This window comes from Trichosurus vulpecula, chromosome 4, assembly GCF_011100635.1.
Source record: "Trichosurus vulpecula isolate mTriVul1 chromosome 4, mTriVul1.pri, whole genome shotgun sequence".
NCBI lineage: Eukaryota > Metazoa > Chordata > Mammalia > Diprotodontia > Phalangeridae > Trichosurus > Trichosurus vulpecula.
The window spans coordinates 210,211,159-210,232,635 of record NC_050576.1 but is presented as its reverse complement, the minus strand read 5'-3'; the positions used below and the strand labels follow the sequence as shown (position 1 = coordinate 210,232,635).

At 38.5% G+C, this 21,477-nt stretch overlaps 1 protein-coding gene across 2 annotated transcripts in view; it reads left to right on the top strand.

Annotated features, from left to right (window-relative positions):
- CEP112 (centrosomal protein 112) overlaps positions 1-21,477 on the top strand; it is a 495,213-nt gene that overhangs the window by 366,052 nt on the left and 107,684 nt on the right. For both annotated transcript variants that reach the window (XM_036753261.1, XM_036753260.1), the window contains exon 23: positions 14,510-14,659. In XM_036753261.1, the coding sequence (XP_036609156.1) occupies positions 14,510-14,659 (150 nt within the window). The remainder of the gene's footprint in view (positions 1-14,509; positions 14,660-21,477) is intronic.

Here is a 21,477-nt window from a genome sequence, read left to right as displayed (position 1 = left end):
TTTAAATTGTTTCATTCTGGCTGCTTGCGGTATTTTCTCCTTGTCCTGATTATTTTGGAATTTGGCTACAATATTCCTTGGAGTTTTCAATTTGGGATCTCTTTCAGGGGGTGATCAGTGAGTTCTTTGGATGACTATTTTACCCTCTGGTTCTAGGACCTCAGGGAACTTTTTCTTGATGATTTCTTGGAAGATACTGTCCAGGCTCTTTTTTTTTTCATCATGGCTTTCCAGTAGACCAATAATTCTTAGATTATCTCTTCTGGATCTATTTTCCAGCTCAGTTGTTTTTCCAGCGAGATATTTTATGTTTTCTTCTATTTTTTCATTCTTTAGATTTTGTTTGACTGATACTTGATGCTACATAGAGTCATTAGTTTCTACTTGCCCAGTTCTGATTTTTAACAGATTATTTTCTTCGGCTAGCTTCTACATTTCTCTTTCCATTTGGCCAATTTTACTTTTCAAGGGTTCATTTTCCCCTGTTAGATTCTGTAATTTTTTCTTTTACCTCTCTAGCTTGGCTTTTAAAATCCTCTTTGAGCTCTTCCAGGAATGCTTTTAGGGCTTGTGACCAGATCATATTCCCTTTTGAGGTTTCAGATGTGGGTATAGTGTCAATGCTGTCCTCTTCTGAATTCGCATTTTAATCTTCTCTGTCCCTATAATTCGATTCAGTGTTCTTTTTTTCCTTTTCTGGTGGTTGCCTTTTTCCTGACTTTTGAAATGGTTCTCTGCTTCTGAGGCCCAGGGGGCTCTGTCCCAAGCTTCTTGTGTTGGGAACTAGAGGCCTGGTCACTGGCTTTTTGTTCTGTAGCCTCTGGTTTTGTCAGCTAGAAGCTATATACTGCTGCAGCTCACCTGGTGCTGAGCTGGAGCTGGCTGGTGTTCGCCAAGGATGGAGGACCAGTGAAGTCTTTCTGAGTTTCCCAGGGATTATACTGAAGCTCACTCACAGTGTGAGGTATTTTGGAGGGGTGGCCTAGCTGCTGGAATTCTCCTCTTCCTCTAGGGCTGTGCTATATAGCAAGGTAGTCTCAGCCAAAGGTCTCTTCCAGTGTCTGCCAATTCCCCTAGCTGTGTGAAGGCACTCCTGGGGTCCTGGGGTTTGTGCTTGCCAGCTTCACCCTCCTGAGGCTAATAAACTCCCCCTGGTCTGCTAAGGTAGGGCTTGCTGGGATGCCTCCCTTCCTGTTCTCTTTCCATCACCGCAAGAGGGGGTCTTCCCTAGCTTCCTGAGCTAAAAGACTACTCAACACCCACTTCTGGCTCCACTATTCCAGGGTTTCTCCTAGGGCAGTATTCTCTGGGATATTCAAGGGAGGGATGAGAGCTCTTAGAGTTAATTGGTCATCGTGGCTCCCGGAAGTTCAAGAAGGTGAGTTTCAAACCTCTAGATTGTGTGCTGATAGCCCCAGGAATAGCTGCTGCTCCTGCTGCAAGCTTTGCTCTTCCATCTCAGCTAGCTCCAACAGACTCCTGTCCTGCGCAGAGAGGGCTGGGGATCACTACCATAGCCCAAGGGCTGGGCCTGCTCCCATTCCGGTGTGGCTGTCTGGTGTGTTTGGGGTAGTTCCGCATGCCTAGCACTCTGGCCCCCTGGTGAAACAGATCCCTCTCTTTCTGGATTTCCTTGGCCTGGAAATTTGCCACACCCTGTCTCCCAGTGGATTCTACCTCTCTCAAATCTGTTCAGATTCACTTCTCAAGAGGTATCTAAAAGAATTTGTGAGAGAGCTCAGGCATGTCCCTGTTTTCACTCTGCCATCTTGGCTCTGCCTCCTTCTTCTTGCAAGGAGGTTTAAGATGATTCTCGAAAGACTTTGCTTGGTATCTTTAAGTAAACTGTGTTTCCAGAAAAAAAGTCCACTGAAGATGATTAAAAGTGACACTGGCTATGATTTTTCTCAGTTCGAATATTATAAATTGTTCTTTATGTTTTTGTGTTATTATTGATTATGTTGTTAATAAATTATATTATCAGTAAATTTAATATTGAAAATATTAGGGCTTTTGAGATGAGTTTAAGTATGAGCATCTTCTTATGTTGAAAGAGGTTTCTCTGATTTAATAAATATTATTCATAAACTGAAATGAAGGTTCTAAGCTAAATGATTAATTAATTTTAAAGAGGTTGCAATTTTATTAAGGAGAATATAGTGGCAGGTTGCAAGGTGACCAACAAGTAAGGTTGATTGATTCCTGTAACCCTTCAGTGTAGTGTTGTGGTTTAATTTTTTTTTATTTCACATAGGTATATTCTTATAGAATTATATTGCAAAGTGCTTGATAGTACTGCTGAATATTAATAACATTAACTTGTTAGTTTAGTTTTATTTGTGGCATATTAATTACACAAGATTATTATTGCATTGTTTCTTACTAAGTACTATTGGTTTACCAAATATGTTACCAGTATTTTGAAGTTGGATATGGACAGCTTAAATATGAACCATAAATGTTTTTGAACTGGAATCTCAGGGGTTTCCTGATTTTAGGAATAAACTTTGGGAATAAAAACAAGGACATTATAAAAATATTGAAAAGAAAAATCAAAGAATCAGTAGACTAAAAGATAGTTTAAAATAAGATCAGGGCTCAGGACTAGGAACTCCACTCAATTAATATTCTGTGCATTAACCAATCTATTGGATCATAAAAAATATATGAGATACACTCACTGTAGGATAACACACCTGGGAACTAATTTACACAATCTCTTCTGAAGAAGAGATGGTTGTGAGAGTAGAGGCCTTTATGAGAAAAGGGGGCCTGATAGTAAGGATATTGAAGAGACTTTTTATATTGGAGACAATTCATCATTGAAAAGAGACCCCAACCGCAAAAAAAGAGATAGCTGCAGGTAAAGCAAGAACTAGATCCCTTGTGTTGAACAGAAAATTACCACCTATGGGAGAAAGGCAGTATATGCACATCCTGGCAATGAAGGAGTCTCAACAAGGAGACCGAGTTCTGATTAATTCTAGAGCATCCTCTCAGGCATGTACTAAAAAAAAGTACATCAGATGAGTGTAACAACAATGTTGCTTGCAGCTTCTGTGGAGGTGTAAGACCAACAACACCAGCACACAGAAGGGCTGCTAGCACAGGTTCTTTGATCTGCTTTTCTAAGGAAAGCAACCTTAAGGGGTTTTAATTGAATATTTTAATTGAACATACATATATCATTCACTTTATTCAGGGGAAAAGCCAGCTCCCTGAACTTCAGAGAGAATACAAACAGAAATTACAAGTGTACATTATGTAAACAGAGCAAATAAATACAAACAGTAGACAGGTTTCTAACCATCTAACTATAGCGATACATACAGTTACCAGAGAAAGAAGCATCAACATCTGGGTTTTCAAAGCCGGGGTGCTCCATGACCACTACCCAGAGTCTCTTCTAATCAAATCACAGTACATTCTTCCAGTGAGAACCCCCAAACCAAATGCCAACCTCAGACCATACATATCCTTCTCAGGGTCAGAGAGCATTAAAACCATGCAATTCAAACCTATGTGAACTAGGCTTTCTTGTGACTTCAAAGCTTCTTCAGGGTCAGAGTGCATCACAACCATGCTACTCAAACCCATGTGAACTAGGCTTTCTTGTTTCTTAAGCAGGTCTCTTGATTCAATCAAAGAAACAAAGGCAGGACTCATCAAAGGCACTTGATTACCTCAGTGCTGAGAAGCACTCAAACAAAAAACAGCAAAAAGTCCCACTTTGCTTGCCATTACATTTGAAAGGCAAGACTCAAAGATACTTGATTACCTCAGCATTCCAAAAAAGAAAACTAAAAAAGTCCTGCTCTTCTTACCATTATAATGAGTCACCCTAATAATACTGATTCAAACACAGAAGTTTACAAGAATCTATGGAAAGATGGAAAATGGACTAAATTTTTTTTTCATGAAGATGAAAGACTAAGAAAATAAATGTTTGACCATTCAGATACAAGAGAGCCATCAGCCTAGTTCAAGCAAAGTTGCAGAAGTGTTTTATTACAACTATGACCTAGATTCGAATGTGAGTAATGAAAGTACTTGAAAAAGGAATATAGATAGGTGTGCAAGATGATGAATTTCAATGAAATTGAAGCAGAAATGGGACTGGGACTGGGAAATGGTTCAGTAGGAGATAGAGATGCCCTAAACTCTGAAACCAGCAAGAAGCAGCTCATCATTAGTAAGCTCATACCTATTTGATACAAGAACATTACCACCAAAATGCAGTCATAGAAGGAGAGATATTTTCTGTTACAGATGTAAACCAGATGGACATAAATATGGCAAGTACATTTAAGAAGAATTTTTATTTGGTTCAGAAGCAGCTGATGTCCAAGAATCCTGTATCGAGATTCAAATAATAGTATGCCACTGAAGTCAAAAGGAGAAAGAAGAAAAATTTTGTTGGAAGATTTTGATGTTCAGGGAAGATTAGATAAATTTTGAAACAGAAATTGAACAAAGATTTGATAATCAAATAGAAAAATTCAAATGTGATCTTAGCTGAAAAAAAAAATCAGAAAGAGAAATAAAGGCCTTTATTTTCAAGAAATGAAACAAGCTATCTATTCGACACAAAAGAACTATTAGAAGCTACTCAAAAAGGAACTGCCACATTGAAACAACAACTCAAGAATGTTAAAGCCCTGATCATTAGTCAACCAAGAGAACTGTGGAGAACAGTGTTGCTTGGAGTAAAGTAGATGCTATGTACAGAAAATCAATAGCTTTTCTGAGACCTGAGAAAGATTCTAGTTCAGACAAAAAGCTGAGCTGAACCCAGAGGCAATGCAGCTCTTGCCTAGAACCTCAGTTTGAAAGTCCTGAAGGGTAAAGACATAAACCATAGAATTAAAAAAATTCTAATTCTAACATCAGTCCATTTAGATAAGAAAGACTATTAGAATTAAAAAGTAAAACTATCAAATTTATAAATAGATTAGATAATGATATTTCAGGAGAAACAGTTGCTGTATATATAATCTCTTCCTGCAAAAATTCTCTATGAGAAGAGACTGTAAATGTAGTTGTACCTTTAAAAGCCAAGTGTCATGTTGTAGAAATAGTAGTTTGGCTAACAGTTTGGAGAGTTTTCATTGTGATTCTATGAGGAGTCAGTCTGGAAGAAGGTTGTGTGAGGAGTGGTGGCTTGAAAAAAGCTGAAGATACCATTGTTCTGTCATGTCTAAACAAACGTTGGAGAAGACAGAAAGAAAGAGGCTCAAGAGATTTTCTCAAGAAAAGAAATAGAAATGTTAATCTTTGTGGTGAAAAGAGGATTCTTGAGAAGAGACTGCTTGGTACCCTTGAAGAAACTGAATAGTGGAATTCTGTTTCCAAAAATAAGGAGAAATTATCTACTCAGATCTTTCTTACAGTTCAAATATTGTACACAGTTATTTATGTTTTGTAGTGTTGATAAATTGTATTGCCAGTAATTTTGATACTTAATTATTTAATAATAGGAAATTGTTTCCAATAGAGAGAGGTATGAGCATGTTCTTATGGGGAAAGAAGTTTCTTCAGTTTATTAAATAGGATCTCATAAACACAAATGGGAGCTCCAAACTAACTGATTAATTGTTGAGGAAGGTTGCAGTTTTATTAAAAAGAAAATATCCAGAAAAACTCCCTCTATTACCTCGGAACTTGGAATGATGAAAATGATTATAATGCAGAGACAAATAGCAGTGAGAGGGTTGACTCAGTGAGAGACAAGACTAAGAATAGTAGACCCCATAATATTGCTTCTCTTTTGAGTTATGATACCAGACTTAGTCATGTGATCAACAAGATGAAGGACCAGATACTTTCTCCAGTTCTTATGGACCTTCAAACCTTTCCAAAATAAGAGTCATATGCAAGACATAAAGCAATTTCATCTATCTCCAAGCTCTAAGCCTCCAAGAAGCCTAGCAAGGTAGCAACCTAATGGAATACACACAGAGTTTAACACTGGATAACTTCACTCAGAAACACACACACACACACCAGCACATTCCACAAGCTTGCAACAAAATTCAACGCTGCCCTTCACCCCTTCCTGTCTCTGTGCTAAGGCAGAAGCTTTCTTAGTCTAGAACTCTGTGTGAAAGGAACTCTGTGTACGAGGAACAGAGGGAACTGGGGCAGGATGTCAACATGTGTGTGTATAACCACCAGTCCTGAAGTGAAGGGGACTAGCATCCAGCTGAATCCATCTCTGTCCCTGCAAGAGTCATGTGGGGCAAAAACTCAAGCCAATAAAACATGAATTGCCCAATAATTAAGACAACTTTGAGTTCCAACCCCTGAGGAAATTGCTATCAAAGGCAAAGAAGCCAAAAAGTAAAGCATAGCAGAATATGAAGGGAAAATATTGAAATTTCCAAAGATCTCAGGAAGAAGAAAAATTATAAAAGCTTGAGTACAAGCAGATAAGCTAACAGGGAGAGGAGGGAAGATGGGCTCCCAGATCATGTAGATGAGTCCATGCATCCATCACTTGATGAGGCAGAAGACCCTGTGGATTTTCAAGAGAACATGGAACTACAGCAGGGTTTTCCTGAATAGTTTCAGAAAAAATTAAGAATTGTGAAACTAGAATTTATGGCCTGCATAGCAGAAATAATCGACAATCAATCAGTCAATAAATATTAAGTACTTATGTCCCAGGTACCGTGCTAAGTGTTGGAGATAAAAAGAAAATCAAAATACAGTCCCTGTTCTTAGTAACCATCTAATGGGAGAGACATCATCTAAAGAATTATGTAATGACAAAATATATACCAGATAAAATGGAAATAATCAAAGGAGAGAATGCACTAACATTATGAGGAATGGGAAAGACTTCTTATAAAACATGGGATTTTAGTTGGAACTTAAAGGAAGCCAAGAGGTGAAGATAAGAAGGGATAGAATGCAAGGCATGAGGAATAGGTAGCCAATGAAAATGTCAGAAGTTGGAGTAGCCACCAGTGTCCTTGTGTTGCAAAATACATGTGAAGGTGTAAGAAAACTGGAAAGGTGGCAGGGGCAGGTTATGAAGGGCTTTGCATGCCAAATGGAGGATTTTATAGTTGATGCTGGAGGTGATGGAGAGTGAATAAAGTTTATTGAGTAGGGGCAGAAAGCTGATATGGTCAGACCTGAGTTTAGGAGGATCACTTTGACAGCTTGGTAGAGGGGGAGAGATTTGTGGTAGGGTATTGCAATAGTCCAGTATAATGCGATGAAGGCCTACAGCAAGGCAGGGGCAGTGGCAGATGAGAGGAGGGGACATATACAAGAGATGTTAAAAAGGTGGAAACAATAAGACTCGGCAGCTTATTGGCTATGTGGGGAGGAGGTGAGAGAATGAGAGTGCGGAGTCAAGGATGACGCCTGGATTGTGAGCCTGAAAGACCAGAAGGATGGTGGTACCCATGGCAGTAATAAGGAAGAAAGAGGGGAGGGTTTGGAGGGAAAGATAATGGATTCAACTTTGGACATGTTGAGTTTAATAATACATGGGTCATCCAGTTCAAGATATCCGATAGGAAGTTGGAGATGTGAGACTGGAGGTCAGCGAAGAGATTGAGACTGATTAAGTAAATCTGAAAATCATCATCATAAAGATGGCAATTGAGTCCATGGGCACTGATGAGATCACTAAATGAAATACTATTGAAGGAGAAAAGAAGATGGCCAAAGGCGGAGCTCATGGGAAACCCTAGATTAGTGGTTGTGACATGGATGAAGGTACAGCAAAGAGACTGAGAAGTAATCAGACTGCTAGGAGGAGAACCAGGAAGTAGCAGTGACATGAAAACCCAGAGAGAAGAGCATGTCAAGAAGAGAGTGGTCAACGGGCAGCCGAGAAATCAAGAAGGATGCAGATTGAGAAGGGCCATTGGATTTGGCAAATAAGACATCATTTGGAAACTTCAGAAAGTACATTCCAAGGTAAATATGATTAGAATTAGGTGAATTATGATGTTAGAAGCAGCACCATATAGAATTAAAAGAGTAGAGGAAAGAAAGTGTAGGCATATATAGTAGAGAGATTTTTCAATTTTAGCTACAAAAGGGAGGAGTTATATAAGATGATAGCGAGATGGATCAAGTTAGGGTTTGTGGTTTTGGGGGGTTTTTTGAGGAAAGGAGACATGGGTATGTTTGTAGGCTATGAGGAAATAGTCAGTGCTCAGGAAGGTGTCGAAGATAAATGAGATAGCGGGGATGATAGAAGGGACAATCTGCTAGAGAAGGTAGGATTAAATGGATCACTTGTGCATGAAGAGAAGCTTCCCTGGCAACGTGAGGGGACACCTTTTCATGTGAGACAGAGGTGAAGGCAGAGACTGTGTAACATAAATTTGTATGGATCCATACAGCAGTTTCATTATTTTCTCTAGCTTCATTCAGCAACATGAGGTGGAGTAGAACGAGGGAATGATCCAGAGCTGATGCTTGGCAAGGCAAGATTGGAAATAAGATAAAGGTACACGGGACTCAAGAGAAGAGGGTATAGAGTTAAAGAATTTCACCACTAAGGAGTCAAGATGGGGAAGAGAGGAGTGCGTAGCTAGTGGAGGGCTGACAGCCTGGGACAGAACTGTGGGGTGGAGGGACTGGAGATTTCAGGACAAAGAACAGGGTTTGGAGCTCTAAGGGTGAGAGACAAGTGGAATGACAACAGATTGCAATCGGGAATTTCTGAGTCTGAGGATATGGAGGTAGTGACTGGTATAGCCTAGGTGAGGTAGAGGAATAGATCATGTTCTCTGTAGGTTCAGTACCAGGCCCCCTAACGCAACTGGTCTGGATGTGTAGAGACACCATATTAGACACAAGACCATGGCAAACTGCTATTGCTCTTTCTTAGGGAACCACTATCTCCAACTGACCTCTATCTACGTGAACTAAAGCTCTATTCATACTTTAGTTGTTTCATACTTTCTTCCCAGGGTGGAGCTCATTTTTCTCTATCTTTTAGGATATTCAAATAATTTGACTATATCAATAAGGCTGCCAGGTAACATTCTTGTTCAGGTCCTTGCTAAATGCTTCTATGGGTGAAGGAAAATCAGGACCCCTAATTGATTGAGTCTCCTTCTTCTTCCCTTGTGACAATAAGGTATTAATGTTTTGCCCCTTTTGCATTTGCAGATTTTGTGTAGATCAATTTTTACCTTTCAACGAGTGTGAAAATTTAGTTAAAACCCTAAGAGGCTTATTTGGCCCTTTTACAGCTTATCTAAGCAATGTAAAAGAAAAGTTATTAAACTTCTTTGCTCTTTTAGTTTGATATAGGGCAGTTAACATTTGGCTAGATGAAATGTCAGTCATTTTTCTTTATAAAGCAAACTAGCAAGCTGTGGAATTAGTCAAGAGAATTATCTCTGATAATCCAATAGAGAGCAAGCTATGGAAGAAGAATCCAGCTCTGGAAAGGGAATTGTTGTTTTTTTTTTCTTCCCTTGTACAAAAGAGTGGAGAGAGAAGAGGGTTTCTCCTCTTCCCACCCTTCTCATCAGCAATGGCATCCTACAGAAGAGCAGTTCACCCAATAGGAGATACTGTGCAGCAAAAAGCAGATCTAGAGATCCCAGCTGTGGAGTCAGATTGAGAGTAGATAGAAGTGGGGTCCGGGAGCCCTGCATAGTCACCTGAAGGAGAAGTGGGAAAGGGAGGGTCTCAGAGTGTTGCCCTTCTGTCAGCTCAAAATAACTATGGGGGAATTTATTTATGTGAACTGTCCAGTCAACCAATAAACATTTATTAAACATTTATTATATGTAATATATGCCTCTGTGTGTGTGACTAGATGCAAAGTAAACCTTTTTAGGGAAAGAATAGTAATTTGGGGGATCAGGAAGTACTTCATATAGAAAGTAGAGCTTGAGTACAGTTTAGAAAAACACAAGGTTCTAAAAGTGCATGGACATTTGTTCCAAGCATAGGGCCCAGCCAGTGCAGAGATATAGAGACAAAAGATAGTGTATTGGGTGTGGGAGACAGCAAACTAATTTGGCTATACCATGGAGGACAGAAAGGGTAGTAGTAATTGTAGGAAAGGCAAATTGGGGCAAGATTATGAAGGAAAGCCTTTAAAAGGCAAACAAGAATTTATAAAGGCAATATGGAGTCAATGGAATTTATTGAGTGGGAGAGTGAATTGGTCAGACATGTACAAATCACTTTGGCAGCTAGGTGGAAGATGGATTGTAGCGGGAAGAAAAGTGAGGTAGGAAGACCTATTAGGAAATTGTAACTAGTAAAAATCCAAGTATAAAGTGACAAGGGCCTGAAATAGAGAGGGTAGTAGAACATTTAGCTTGAATTACTCCAAAGGACAGTAGGAAATGTGTGACTGGAGCTCAGTATAGATTGGGGCCAGATACATAGATTTGGAAGTTATTAGTTTAGAGATGATAATTAAATTTCTGAGGTGACCAAGTGAAATATAAAGATACATACATACATACATACATATATACATACATACATACACACAAGGATATAGATATAAATACAAGGCATCATGACTTAGAAAGTGGGTAAGAGGTGGCCTCCAAGTCGTGACTACTTGTGTCAAAGTACACCTACTGACTCATCCTGACTATGTGTTCCTGGGCAAGTCACCCAATCTTTCAGAGCCTCCCCATGCAAATGTTATAGAGCATTTGCCCATTAACAATGTCAGAGGAAGTTTTCTCATTAAGAATTCCCTACACATAATCTCTGAAGGTCAGAATCACTTTCTTTTTCCACCAAGCCTTTGGAGAGACTGAAGATGAGTTGAAAACACAATCCAAGAAGCTATAACTATCGTTGGCAGACTAGAGGCTCTGGAAGTTGGTACAGGCAAGCACACCAGGGGTCAGAACCTAACACTATGTATGTCAAGGGTACCTGCAAAAATAATGGAAGAGAGGTGGTGCAAAGACATATTTGTGTCTTTTGGGAACCAGACCATGATCTAAACATAAGTGGCACACATTCTGAATGGCAGATAAACCAAAGAGCATCATTAGAAGCAATTGCCAAAGGGATTGAGTAAGTAAAGACCCAAAACAAGGATAAACTTGCTGTGTACACAAATAACCAACTTATCACCAAAGGTATGAATGGCTGTACTAACAAATGAAAATGGCTGGAAAACAAGTAAAAATAAAGATTTTGTCCACAGAGACCAATTCACTAAGCTGGATAATATGACTCAGGACATGAATGTTGAGTGGAAGTACGTACCTGCTTGTTCAAAAGTTAAAAGCACTGCTAAAGCTCAAAGATTCACCAGAGAAGCAACTAGAAAGAAGTGAGATGACTCAATACTTGCAGATGGTGAAATTTAGTTTAAATTGTCATTCTGTTTAACCCTGCAATATATTTCTCTTTATCTTTCCCTGCCCTCTCCCCCCATGTTGGAGCTGTATACCATGGCTATGTTTGGCCATTTTCTTCATATGCTCTCTCGGTTTTTCTATGTACTATCTTAATTTTTCTTTAATAATATAAACAAAAAATGCATACTATAAACAATTGTAGAAATTGTTCACATGTACTAATAATAAGAGAAGAGCAGATATCCTCATCTCTGTCAGATCCAACTGAATTCTGATTTGCTCCAGACCACCTAGAAACCAGTCGAGAATGTTTGACTGCTCAAGTGACTTGGGTTAATGGGAATCACCAACTTTCCTCCAGGTAAATGGACTGTGAAACAAACCTTGCCATCTGCCCTGACACTGCTTTCTAAGGACTTCCTGGCTTTACCACTTTGCCCTGCTTATATGACCTACAATATCCCACTATTATCTGACCTTCTGACAATGTAAAGATGCTCGTCTGGGCCATGCAATCTGCCCTTCTGGTGCATTCTTACGACTTTTAAGACTTAGAACTTTTCAAAGTCTTTTCATTTGCCCAGCAGCTGAACTCTCTAATATGTTGTCCTCCCCACCACGTGTGAAGTTGACCATAGACTGCCTTTCTGTAGTTGTCATCTGTCACCAATGCTAAGCACAGCACTTGGAACTTAGTAGGAATAGGAATTCAGTAATTGCTTTTTCCTTAATTCATAATGTCTGGTTTATGGCCCCCCTTACCCTTCAGATAAGTACCATTTTTACTTTATGATATGAACATCTCTTTTTCCATTTAAGAAAAATCTTAAGAATTTGACAAAGGTAGAAAAAATTAGCAACAAGAAGGGACTTTGGGAAGAGGCCCAAAGTGGGTATTCAGTGATATTCTGATCAATAATGATGGTGAATAGTTCATATTTCAAATTTCTTTTTTTCCTTTTTTGGGGGGTATATCATTGAGGCAGAATTCATGACTTCAAAGATAACCATGAATAGGCCTGAATGGTCCAGAATCGCATGATATAAGGAATTCTCTAAGTAGAAGGCAGAGGAGTTAAAGCATTTATTGAAACTCAAAAGTAGCAGATCCACGGACCAGTGTCCCCAATTCAACATCCTGGCAAGAACCTTCCAAAACCAGTATGCCTATCTCACAATAGTGACCAGGAGGCCACAGAAAAACTTATGGCAGCAAGCCAAGCCATACTGGTGCTTCTCCCCCTCCCTCCCCCCCCAATGCCAGGGCCCTCCAGCAAGAATACCACCCACTGGCCTCAAGTCTCTGCTCAGCACTCTCCAGTCTCCATGAGGGTCAGTCCTGCTTTTTGTAGCACCTGCCACCATCGCCACTGCTTCAGCTGCTTCCACTGCTCCTGCCACAATCTCCAAACAGTGTTCCAGCTAGCTGACTGCTTCTTCTCTCCTTCAGCTCTTAACTGCTCTCACCAACTGCCTCTTAGCTCTGCTCCAACCGTTCAGCAAACTCCTCCCACCACAGGTTTCATATCATCACGTGGACCAGAACTCAGGCGCTTACCATTGACTCCAGTCCTAGCCACTCCCCCCAGGACCCTGAGAGTCCCACCCCCAAAGCCCAGTGAATGGGTGGGAAAGATCTTCACATTCACTAATTGCCTTTACAGGGGGGTTGATGGTGGTGGCAAATGTGCTTTACTTTTACAATTCTGGATACTGCGTGCTCTTAGAAGTTTGTAGAAGTTTCTTATAGATTCTGGATATCAAAGTCAAATAATTGTTGCTGTTTTTTAAAAAAAATTCCCTATACTATTGAAATACAAGTCTGGGCCAAAATACACACACACACACACACACACACACACACACACACACACTACCATTCTCTTTGTGTACACATATGCACATCTATACACACATATGTACACTCATTTCTCATTTCATCCCTATAATCTAGTTTCTATCCCCTGCCCCGCTCATGTAACAGCTGGAAAAACTGAATTAAAAAGACATTAACAGAGCTAGTCACATTCTAAACTAGAACCAATCTAGTGCTCTTCCATTGAATTCCAGATGACCATATTGAATCCTAAGGGAATTGGGATCTACAGCCAGAGCAATGAGATTAACTCCCTGCAGCTCTTTCTTCTGTAGGCAGAATTCTGTACCTTTCTGATGGATGTGTTGGAGAATTCAGAATGAATCCTGTTAATGCATTAAATCAGTATTTTGTACACACAGAGAATTCTCAAACTTGCTCCTGTTTTCAGTTCAATTCTGCAAGCATCCATCTGGCAACCCCCATCTGCCAGACACCATACTAGTAACTGGAGAATTCAGAAGAAAGATCTGCCCTCAAGGAACTTCCATTATATTTAGGGAAATGATGTATACACAGAAAACTAGATATCAAACATATAAAAGTAATTATAAAAATTTTTATCCCATATAGGCAAGGATAAAATAATCTGTCTAGTTACATGGTGTTGTTAATAGTTCAGAATGTTTTTGAGAGTGGAGCATCTTTGTTCATTTCAGTGGTGAAATAAACAGGTGTCATACTCAAGATCCAGACTTTGCCCAAAACAACTGAACCAGACTAAAAGTAATTGGGAAATGTTTAACAAAATAAATAAAAATACATTGCAACAGATAATGTTGATTTGTAAATTTCTAAGTTAATATACTATGTGCTCTGTTTCTCTTTGACTTTGATACCACTGGTAAAGTACATTTTTGTTTTTTTGGAGTGGGGAAAGCAGGGTAATTGGGGTTAAATTGACTTGCCCAAGTGTCTGAGGCTGGATTTGAACTCAGGTACTCCTGACTCCAGGGCCTGTGCTCTACTCACTGCGCCACCTAGTTGCCCCTAAAGTACATTTTTAAAGTTCATTTTTAAAAATCTGAAACATTTAAGATTTTTGAGATGAAGATTTTTATTCTGATGAGTAAATATTATGGGGCATTATAATAACAAATTCTTCCAAGTTAGTTTTCATAAGTTTTGTGCCATTCACAATTTTATTATAATCTCTAATTGTGAAATGTCATGTATGCAAGTGTGATATGCTAAATGAAATACTTTGTGTAATTGTTTGCCAAATCCAATCACTTATCTACCATAAATATATGTAGAAATCCATGCCTTTTGCTTCAGAATTAATACTCACAGCCTGCTGTTCTCATTGCAGATCATAGCTGAACTTCAGACAACGATTTCCTCTCTGAAGGAAGAGAGCAGCCGCCAGCACCTGGCAGCTGAGAGACGGCTCCAGGAAGTGATAAAGAAGTTTGAAGAGGAAAAGAAGCAGCTGATTAGAGATAATGACAGAACAATCAAGGTAACCAGGAGACTTCTGTCGCCAGTGATTCTTGCTGCTTTCATTCACTTTAAAGAAGTATTAAAATCTTTGCAGTGGGCAGATCAATGCAGGTTTCAGTCTTATTCACATAACCCTCAGTAATTCACTGGACTTTACTTCCTTGGAAAATATTACATGCCCGTTATGCTGGAATGTTGTTAGAAATAAATGCCACTATATATAAAGTCATGAAACCCTTTCATTCTGCCAGTGGTCCATTTTTTTCAGTGTTCCTCTGAAACTAATGGCTTTGTCCAGTGTCATTCACCAATGGACGTATTGATGCTAATCAGGTATGCTTACAGTAACATAAAGGAACATATGTCATACCAGACAGAAGTAGTAAGTGTAGAATGATTAAGTGTGTTTTAGAGGAAGGGAATTATGAATAGTAAAACCTCCTTCAACTTCAACACTTACTTATTTTTTTTGGTAATTTTTTTTTATTTTAAACTTAAATACTAAAAGAGAAAAGGAAAAAAAAACCATGGCCATATACACAACAGACCATAAGAGAGGATTCAATCTAAAACAATAAATTTCCATTTCAAGAAAATCAATATAGTAAATACCACGCATTGTTTTCAAAGCTTCCCAGATTTTCTTTGCTTCCTTGTTGGTTTTCTTTTGTTTTCTGCTGTGGACTTTCTACTTTATTTTTTTCCCTCCTTTCCCATCCTCCATCTTAAAGCGGGCTACAATTAAGCATTGATAGATATACATGTACGTAGATATCTATAAACATACACATATATGCACTTATACACTCATACACAAATATGTAAGATTGTACTATGCTTGTTTCCTCCTATGATCTGTTTCTCTGAATGTGGATAGCATCTTCTTTCATAAGTCCAAGTCTTTCCATGTTTTTCTAAAGTTCATCATTTCCTACACCACAGCAATATTCCAACCCAATCACATCCTATCTCAAGAGATTGTCTATGAAAGTTTTTTTCCCCAATTTCTACATTCCTTCTGTTATTGGCTACATAAGTTTTATTTACACAAGACAATTTTAATTTAAAATAATCAAAATTGTCCTTTTTACACTTCAACAATGTTCTTGCCTTATAATATAGTTTAGGGTCTGATACTGCTGAGTTAATTCCTTTATATCTTTTTTCTCTGGTTTCTTTGAAGTTCCTGATGTTTTGTTCTTCCAAATGAACATTGTTATTTTTTCCAACTCAGTAAGATTTTTTTTTTAGTAATTTAATTGGGATGGCATTACATAAACAAATTAGGTAAAATTGTCATTTTAAAAATTATCCTGCCTTTACCTACCCATGAACAATAAATATTACTTCAATTAGATCTGAGTTTATTTGTATAAAAAGTGTTTTATGTTTATGTTCATATAGTTCCTTTGTCTGTTTTGGCAGGCATACTCTCAGGTACTTTATACTGTCTAGGTATTAGATGGTCTAAAACAATATTGAATAATATTGCTGACACATAGTGTAGTTTCTCTATTTTTCACTTTCAATTAAATCTATTTTAATGTTAACTTTGAGATCATGATTACTATCCCTACTTTTTTACATGCTAAATTCTACTCCTACCCTTTATTTTATCTTTGTGTGTATCTCTCATTTTAATGATTCCTGAAAGCAATGTATTGTTGAATTCAGATTTTTAATCTGCAAACCATTTCCGTTTCATGAGTAAATTCGTCCCATTCACATTCTAAGCTACAATTACTTGTGTATTTTCTTCCTTCCTATGTTTCCTCACGATCCTTCTCACTCTATTTACCCTATCTCTCCTCACTCCTCTGCTTAACTTCTACCTGCTACCTTGCCCTTCTATTCCTTAACCTACCCACCTCTCTAAGAGTCCCCCCCACCTTATCTTCTCCCCCCACCTATCTCCTTGACCTCTTTTTCCTTCTGAATTTAGAAGACTTTTATACCCTTCTAGATATATATATTGTTTCCTTTTAAATGCATTCCCTATGAGAGTAAGGTGCAGCACTACCCACCCAACCCACTAGCTTCCTCTGTACCAATTTTTCCTTTTATGACTCATTTGTTTGAGATAATTACTCCTACGCACATTCTTATTCTTTTAGAAATCACCCCATAATACTCAGATCAGCACAAACCTTTCTTTCAAACTACCCAAATAATGATGGCAATCATGAGTGCTGCTAATATTTTCACATATACAAAGTAAATGATTTGACCTTATTGAGTCCTTTATAATTGATCTTTAATGTTTAGCTTATATTTCTCCTGGATGTTAAATGTCAAATTTTCCCTTAAGTTTTGGGGATTTTGTCACAAAAGCCTGGAAGTCTTTGAGTTCATTAAATGTCAATATTTTTCATTAAGGATTATACTTAACTTTGCAGGTAAGTTACCCTTGGTTGTAACCCTAGCTCTTTTGCTCTATGAAATATAGCAGGGCTGTCTAACCTTAGGTTTTTATTGAAACAATTAGACAATATATTTGATTTGCCATTTTAGTGAGAGCTCTGCGGTAGCTCAACTTGCATTTATGTAAATTTCTATGCTTGTAGGCGGGCTGCATAAATTGCACTGTGGGCTGCGTTTTGGACAGCCCTGAAATATAGTATTCCAAGACCTATGGTCCTTCAGCATAATAGTTGCTAGGTCTTGTGTAATTCTTATTGTAGCTCCATGATATTTACATTTTTTCCTTGTTGCCTCCAATATTTTGTCCTTAACCTGGGAGCTTTGAAACTTTCTAGCTCCATTATCTTCCTCTGAATATGAACCCAGATATTCTCTGTTGGGATGATAATAGCTATCAGTGGTTGGGTTTTTTCTCCTTTGCCTTACTCATTTTTATTATTTTTTTTGTTTTATTTTGTTTTTATCAGCTATTAGTATAATCAAGTTGTAGTCCTGAGGTATGGGGAATGATGCCCCAAGCCTCATGTCCTTCTTACTGTTATTTTCTGAGGTCTGTTTTGGGGCCCAACATTGGGCTCTCCTCTCTTCTCCTAAGCCATGGCTAGGGCCCCAGCAATACTGTCCCGCAAATGATCTTGCTCCCTTTGGTCACTCCCATGGCTGCAAACTACAGCTGTTCTCTCTGCCCTGGAACTGAAACCAGGGACTCTAATCTCCTGTAAGTGGCCACAGCCACAAGGGTCTCTGTTCCTCAATACTGCTCTTACCACGTGTGTGCTAGCTCCTTCTCCTTGCAGTCACAGCCCTGGATGAATGTAGTCAGTGCAGCTGTGCTTGACATACCTCAACAGTGGAAGATCCTCCAGTCTTTTCTTACTCAGCTGTCAGATGCCCACGCCATCTTGGAGATGAAAGTTTCTAAGGCTGAGGCTGTCTCTCACCCCAGCTGCCCCCAGAGCTTGTTGTTTGTTGATTCTGCAGAGTCAGCCTGGAGGTGTTTGCTCTTCACTCAGGCTGAACTTTTACCCCTGGAGATTGGGTCTTTCCTGGGGTCTTCCCAAGTTGTCTTAGGTGGACAACTGCTTTACCCCCTGTTTATACTGCTCTGAAGCAGATTTTGTGTGTGTGTGTGTGTGTGTAGGAAATTTGAAGAAACAAAAGTTTTCTGACCTACTCTGCCTCTTCCTAGAATCCATAGGTTTCACCATATTGCCAAAGGATCTATGACACACACAAAAAGTTTGAGAATCTCTTGCCCAACAAATAAGTAGCAATGTAGGGATCCATATGATTATAATTGAATGTAAATCTATTTCTGATACACTTTGAATAATTTCTGAGATAGACTTTTCATTGAAATTATCATATACAGATGAACAACTAATAATAGCTGAAAGAATTAAACTAAGAAAATATGAGGATAGGGAGAGGATTCTGGGAAGATGACAGAGTAGGTCGGAAAACTTTCAGCTGCATAGAAAATGCACAGGAAGCCAATTCATTAAAATTCAGTTATCAAAATATTTAAAAAAACATACAAGGGTTAGAAAGTTTTCCAAAACCCTTTACAATTAGGAATCCTGGACTTAAATTTCTAACTAATTTGGCATGACTTTAGAAATGATCACTAATTAAACTAACCACAAAAAAATAGTCTCTAATACATAAGAACTCATCCTAGTACAGATAGTTCAGTTCATTAGTCTAGTAATGTTTAAGTATCTGTAGAATATTTGCACTGGAAAACTGCTTAATTGAAAAGAAATAATGTGTAAGACAGACTCTGTCCTTAAGGAGCTTACAGGTTTCTTGGAGACACTAATGAAATAACTGAAGAGAAGTATGAATGTTCTTTAAAATTGTGTCTTAAAGACAGTGCCTTAGGTATTCACAGAGGGGAAAAATTCCTTCCTCCCTCTATATACACTGTAGAATTTAAGTGCCTTAAGTTTAGGAATTCTCACTTTTCAAAGAAGTAGTATTTTAATAAGAGAAATGCACATTAAAACAACTCTGTCATTTCACTTCTTATCCATCAGATTAACAAAAATGATAAAAATACAAAACAATAATTGTTGGAGGGACTGTGAGGGAGACAGGCACACTCATACGCTGTTGGGCAAGCTATGAAGTGGTCCAGTCCTTTTGGAAATCAATTTGGAACTATGCCCCCAAAAGTCACTGAAACCTTTGACCTTTGATAGACCCTTTGATACGAGTATCACTACTAAGCACATAACCCTAATCCTAACTTTCCCCCGACACATAGACACACACATAATAAATCAAAGAAAAAGGAAAAAACTCATAGGTATAAAAATATTCAGAGACCATTTCGCCATAGCAGAGAACTAGAAACAAAGGGAATGCCCACCAATTGGGGAATGGCTAGACAAGTTAGTTATATGAATGCAAGGGAGTATTGTTGCACCACAATGAAATAGGAAAGAGATAGATGGAGAAGCATGGGAAGATTTATATGAAAAGTGCAGAATGAAGTGAGCAGAACCAGAAGAAAAATCTATATTACATTGTTTAAAAAATTTTTCTTTTAAAGACTTAAGGTCTCTAATCAATGCAATAATCAGCCACAACTCCAGAGAACTGATGGTGGAGTAAATATTCATCCTACTTCCAGACAGAGAGGCGATAGAGAGGAGCAGAGGAAGACATGCCATATTTCACCACATAGTAGTCATACCCTGTTTTTCTTCAGTCCAAAAATTGGTTTGTAACCTTTCATTGAGTAATCGTCACATGATACAGTTCTATTCCTCATGCCCCTTAAAAGGTAAACAGAGCAGCAATGTATTCACTAGTGGCATAAGGATATGCATTTATCTCTCACACATTGTGAGCTGTGAATCTAGAATTATCAGCTCACATGCATTGTCAGTATATTTCCAAAAGCCAACTTGCATGGTTTGTTTAGAACACTGCAGTACTAACGGTATTATCACCTAACCCAATGAAAAACCATGATCACAAGGAGAGTGGGCAGGCAGGTAAAGCTGCCATGAGTAAATCACATGATATAGTAAGACTTGCATCTTCCTGGGCTAGCTAAACTTTACAGTTTGTCTGCCACTGATACAGTTTAGTAATAAATTATTTTAAAGTAATATCAGCACAGTTTCTAAAAGCTTCACATAATGGTCGCACCTCACTTTTTTGCAAAAAAAAATTTGGCATAAAATCTGCTATGATTATGCAGTGAAATACAGTATATTTTTAGATACAGCTAATGTGTGTAATTAATTTGCTTGACTACGTTTATTTGTTACAAGGAAGGGTTGTTTTTTTTTTCTTTTTAATTTGGGGGGAGTCAGGATTGAAGAAAAGGGCAGTAGTGGTAATGATACTGTCCTCCAAAAAATAATCATTGAAAGTTCAGAGAGGAAGATTCTGGGAAGATGACAGAGTAGGTCAGAAAAGTCCAAGCTCTCAAGATTTCCTCCCACAAAAGAGATGAAATAGTGCCTCAGGGACAACATAGAGCAGTAAAAATAGAGTAGGGGCAAAACAGGTGTCTTCCTGGGACAATCACAGAGGATCTAAAGAAAAGTCCTAGGCCAAGATTCAGTCCTTTTGGAGAGTAAATACCTCCATGCTAGCTCCAGGTCACTTCAAAAATAAGCAGCAAGCCCTGGGATTACCTGGGTTAGGAGGTTACCTCAGCCTCAGCCACAGGAGCTTTTTCCTCCTGGACAGTGAAGGGTGTTGGGCATCTGAGGCGGGAAGATTGAGGGAACATCTGCTGATAAGTAACACCAGATCCAACTGTGCTGAAGAGACAGGCAGGGGGCAAGAAGGAACCGGCACACAACTGGTGAGTGCAGAAGCAGTGGGGTAGGGACACTGCTGGCTGTGATCATTCATAGGAGGCTGGAGTTCTTGGTTCCAGTTCCAGGCCAGAGGGAAGAATTGAAGAAGGATCTGAGGACAGAGATATCATCCTCCATACTGCAGGACTAGAGGTGATAATAAAAACTAAACTACTACAAATTTAAAAATGCACAGGCAAAGGAGAAAGAATTCAACCATAGAGAGTTACTATTGGAATAGAGAAGACTGGAGGTCATCTTCAGAGGAGGATACTGAAGCAAAGAAACCCTCTTCTACCCCAAAGAGTAATGTCAAATGGTCACCTGCTCAAAAAGAATTCATAGAAAAACTTTAAAAATACTTTAAAAATCAAATGAGAGAGATTGAGGAAAAAATAAAAATAAGGACAATCCAAGAAAAACAAGAAGATTATGAAAAAAAAGTCAATGAATTAGAAAAGGAGATCCAGAATCTTAAGGAAGAAAATGACTCCTTGAAAATCAGAATTGGGCAAGGGGAAGCCAATGAAGTCATAAGAAATCAAGAAAAAATAAAATATAAAGAATGAAAAAAAAGAAGCGAGTGTGAAAC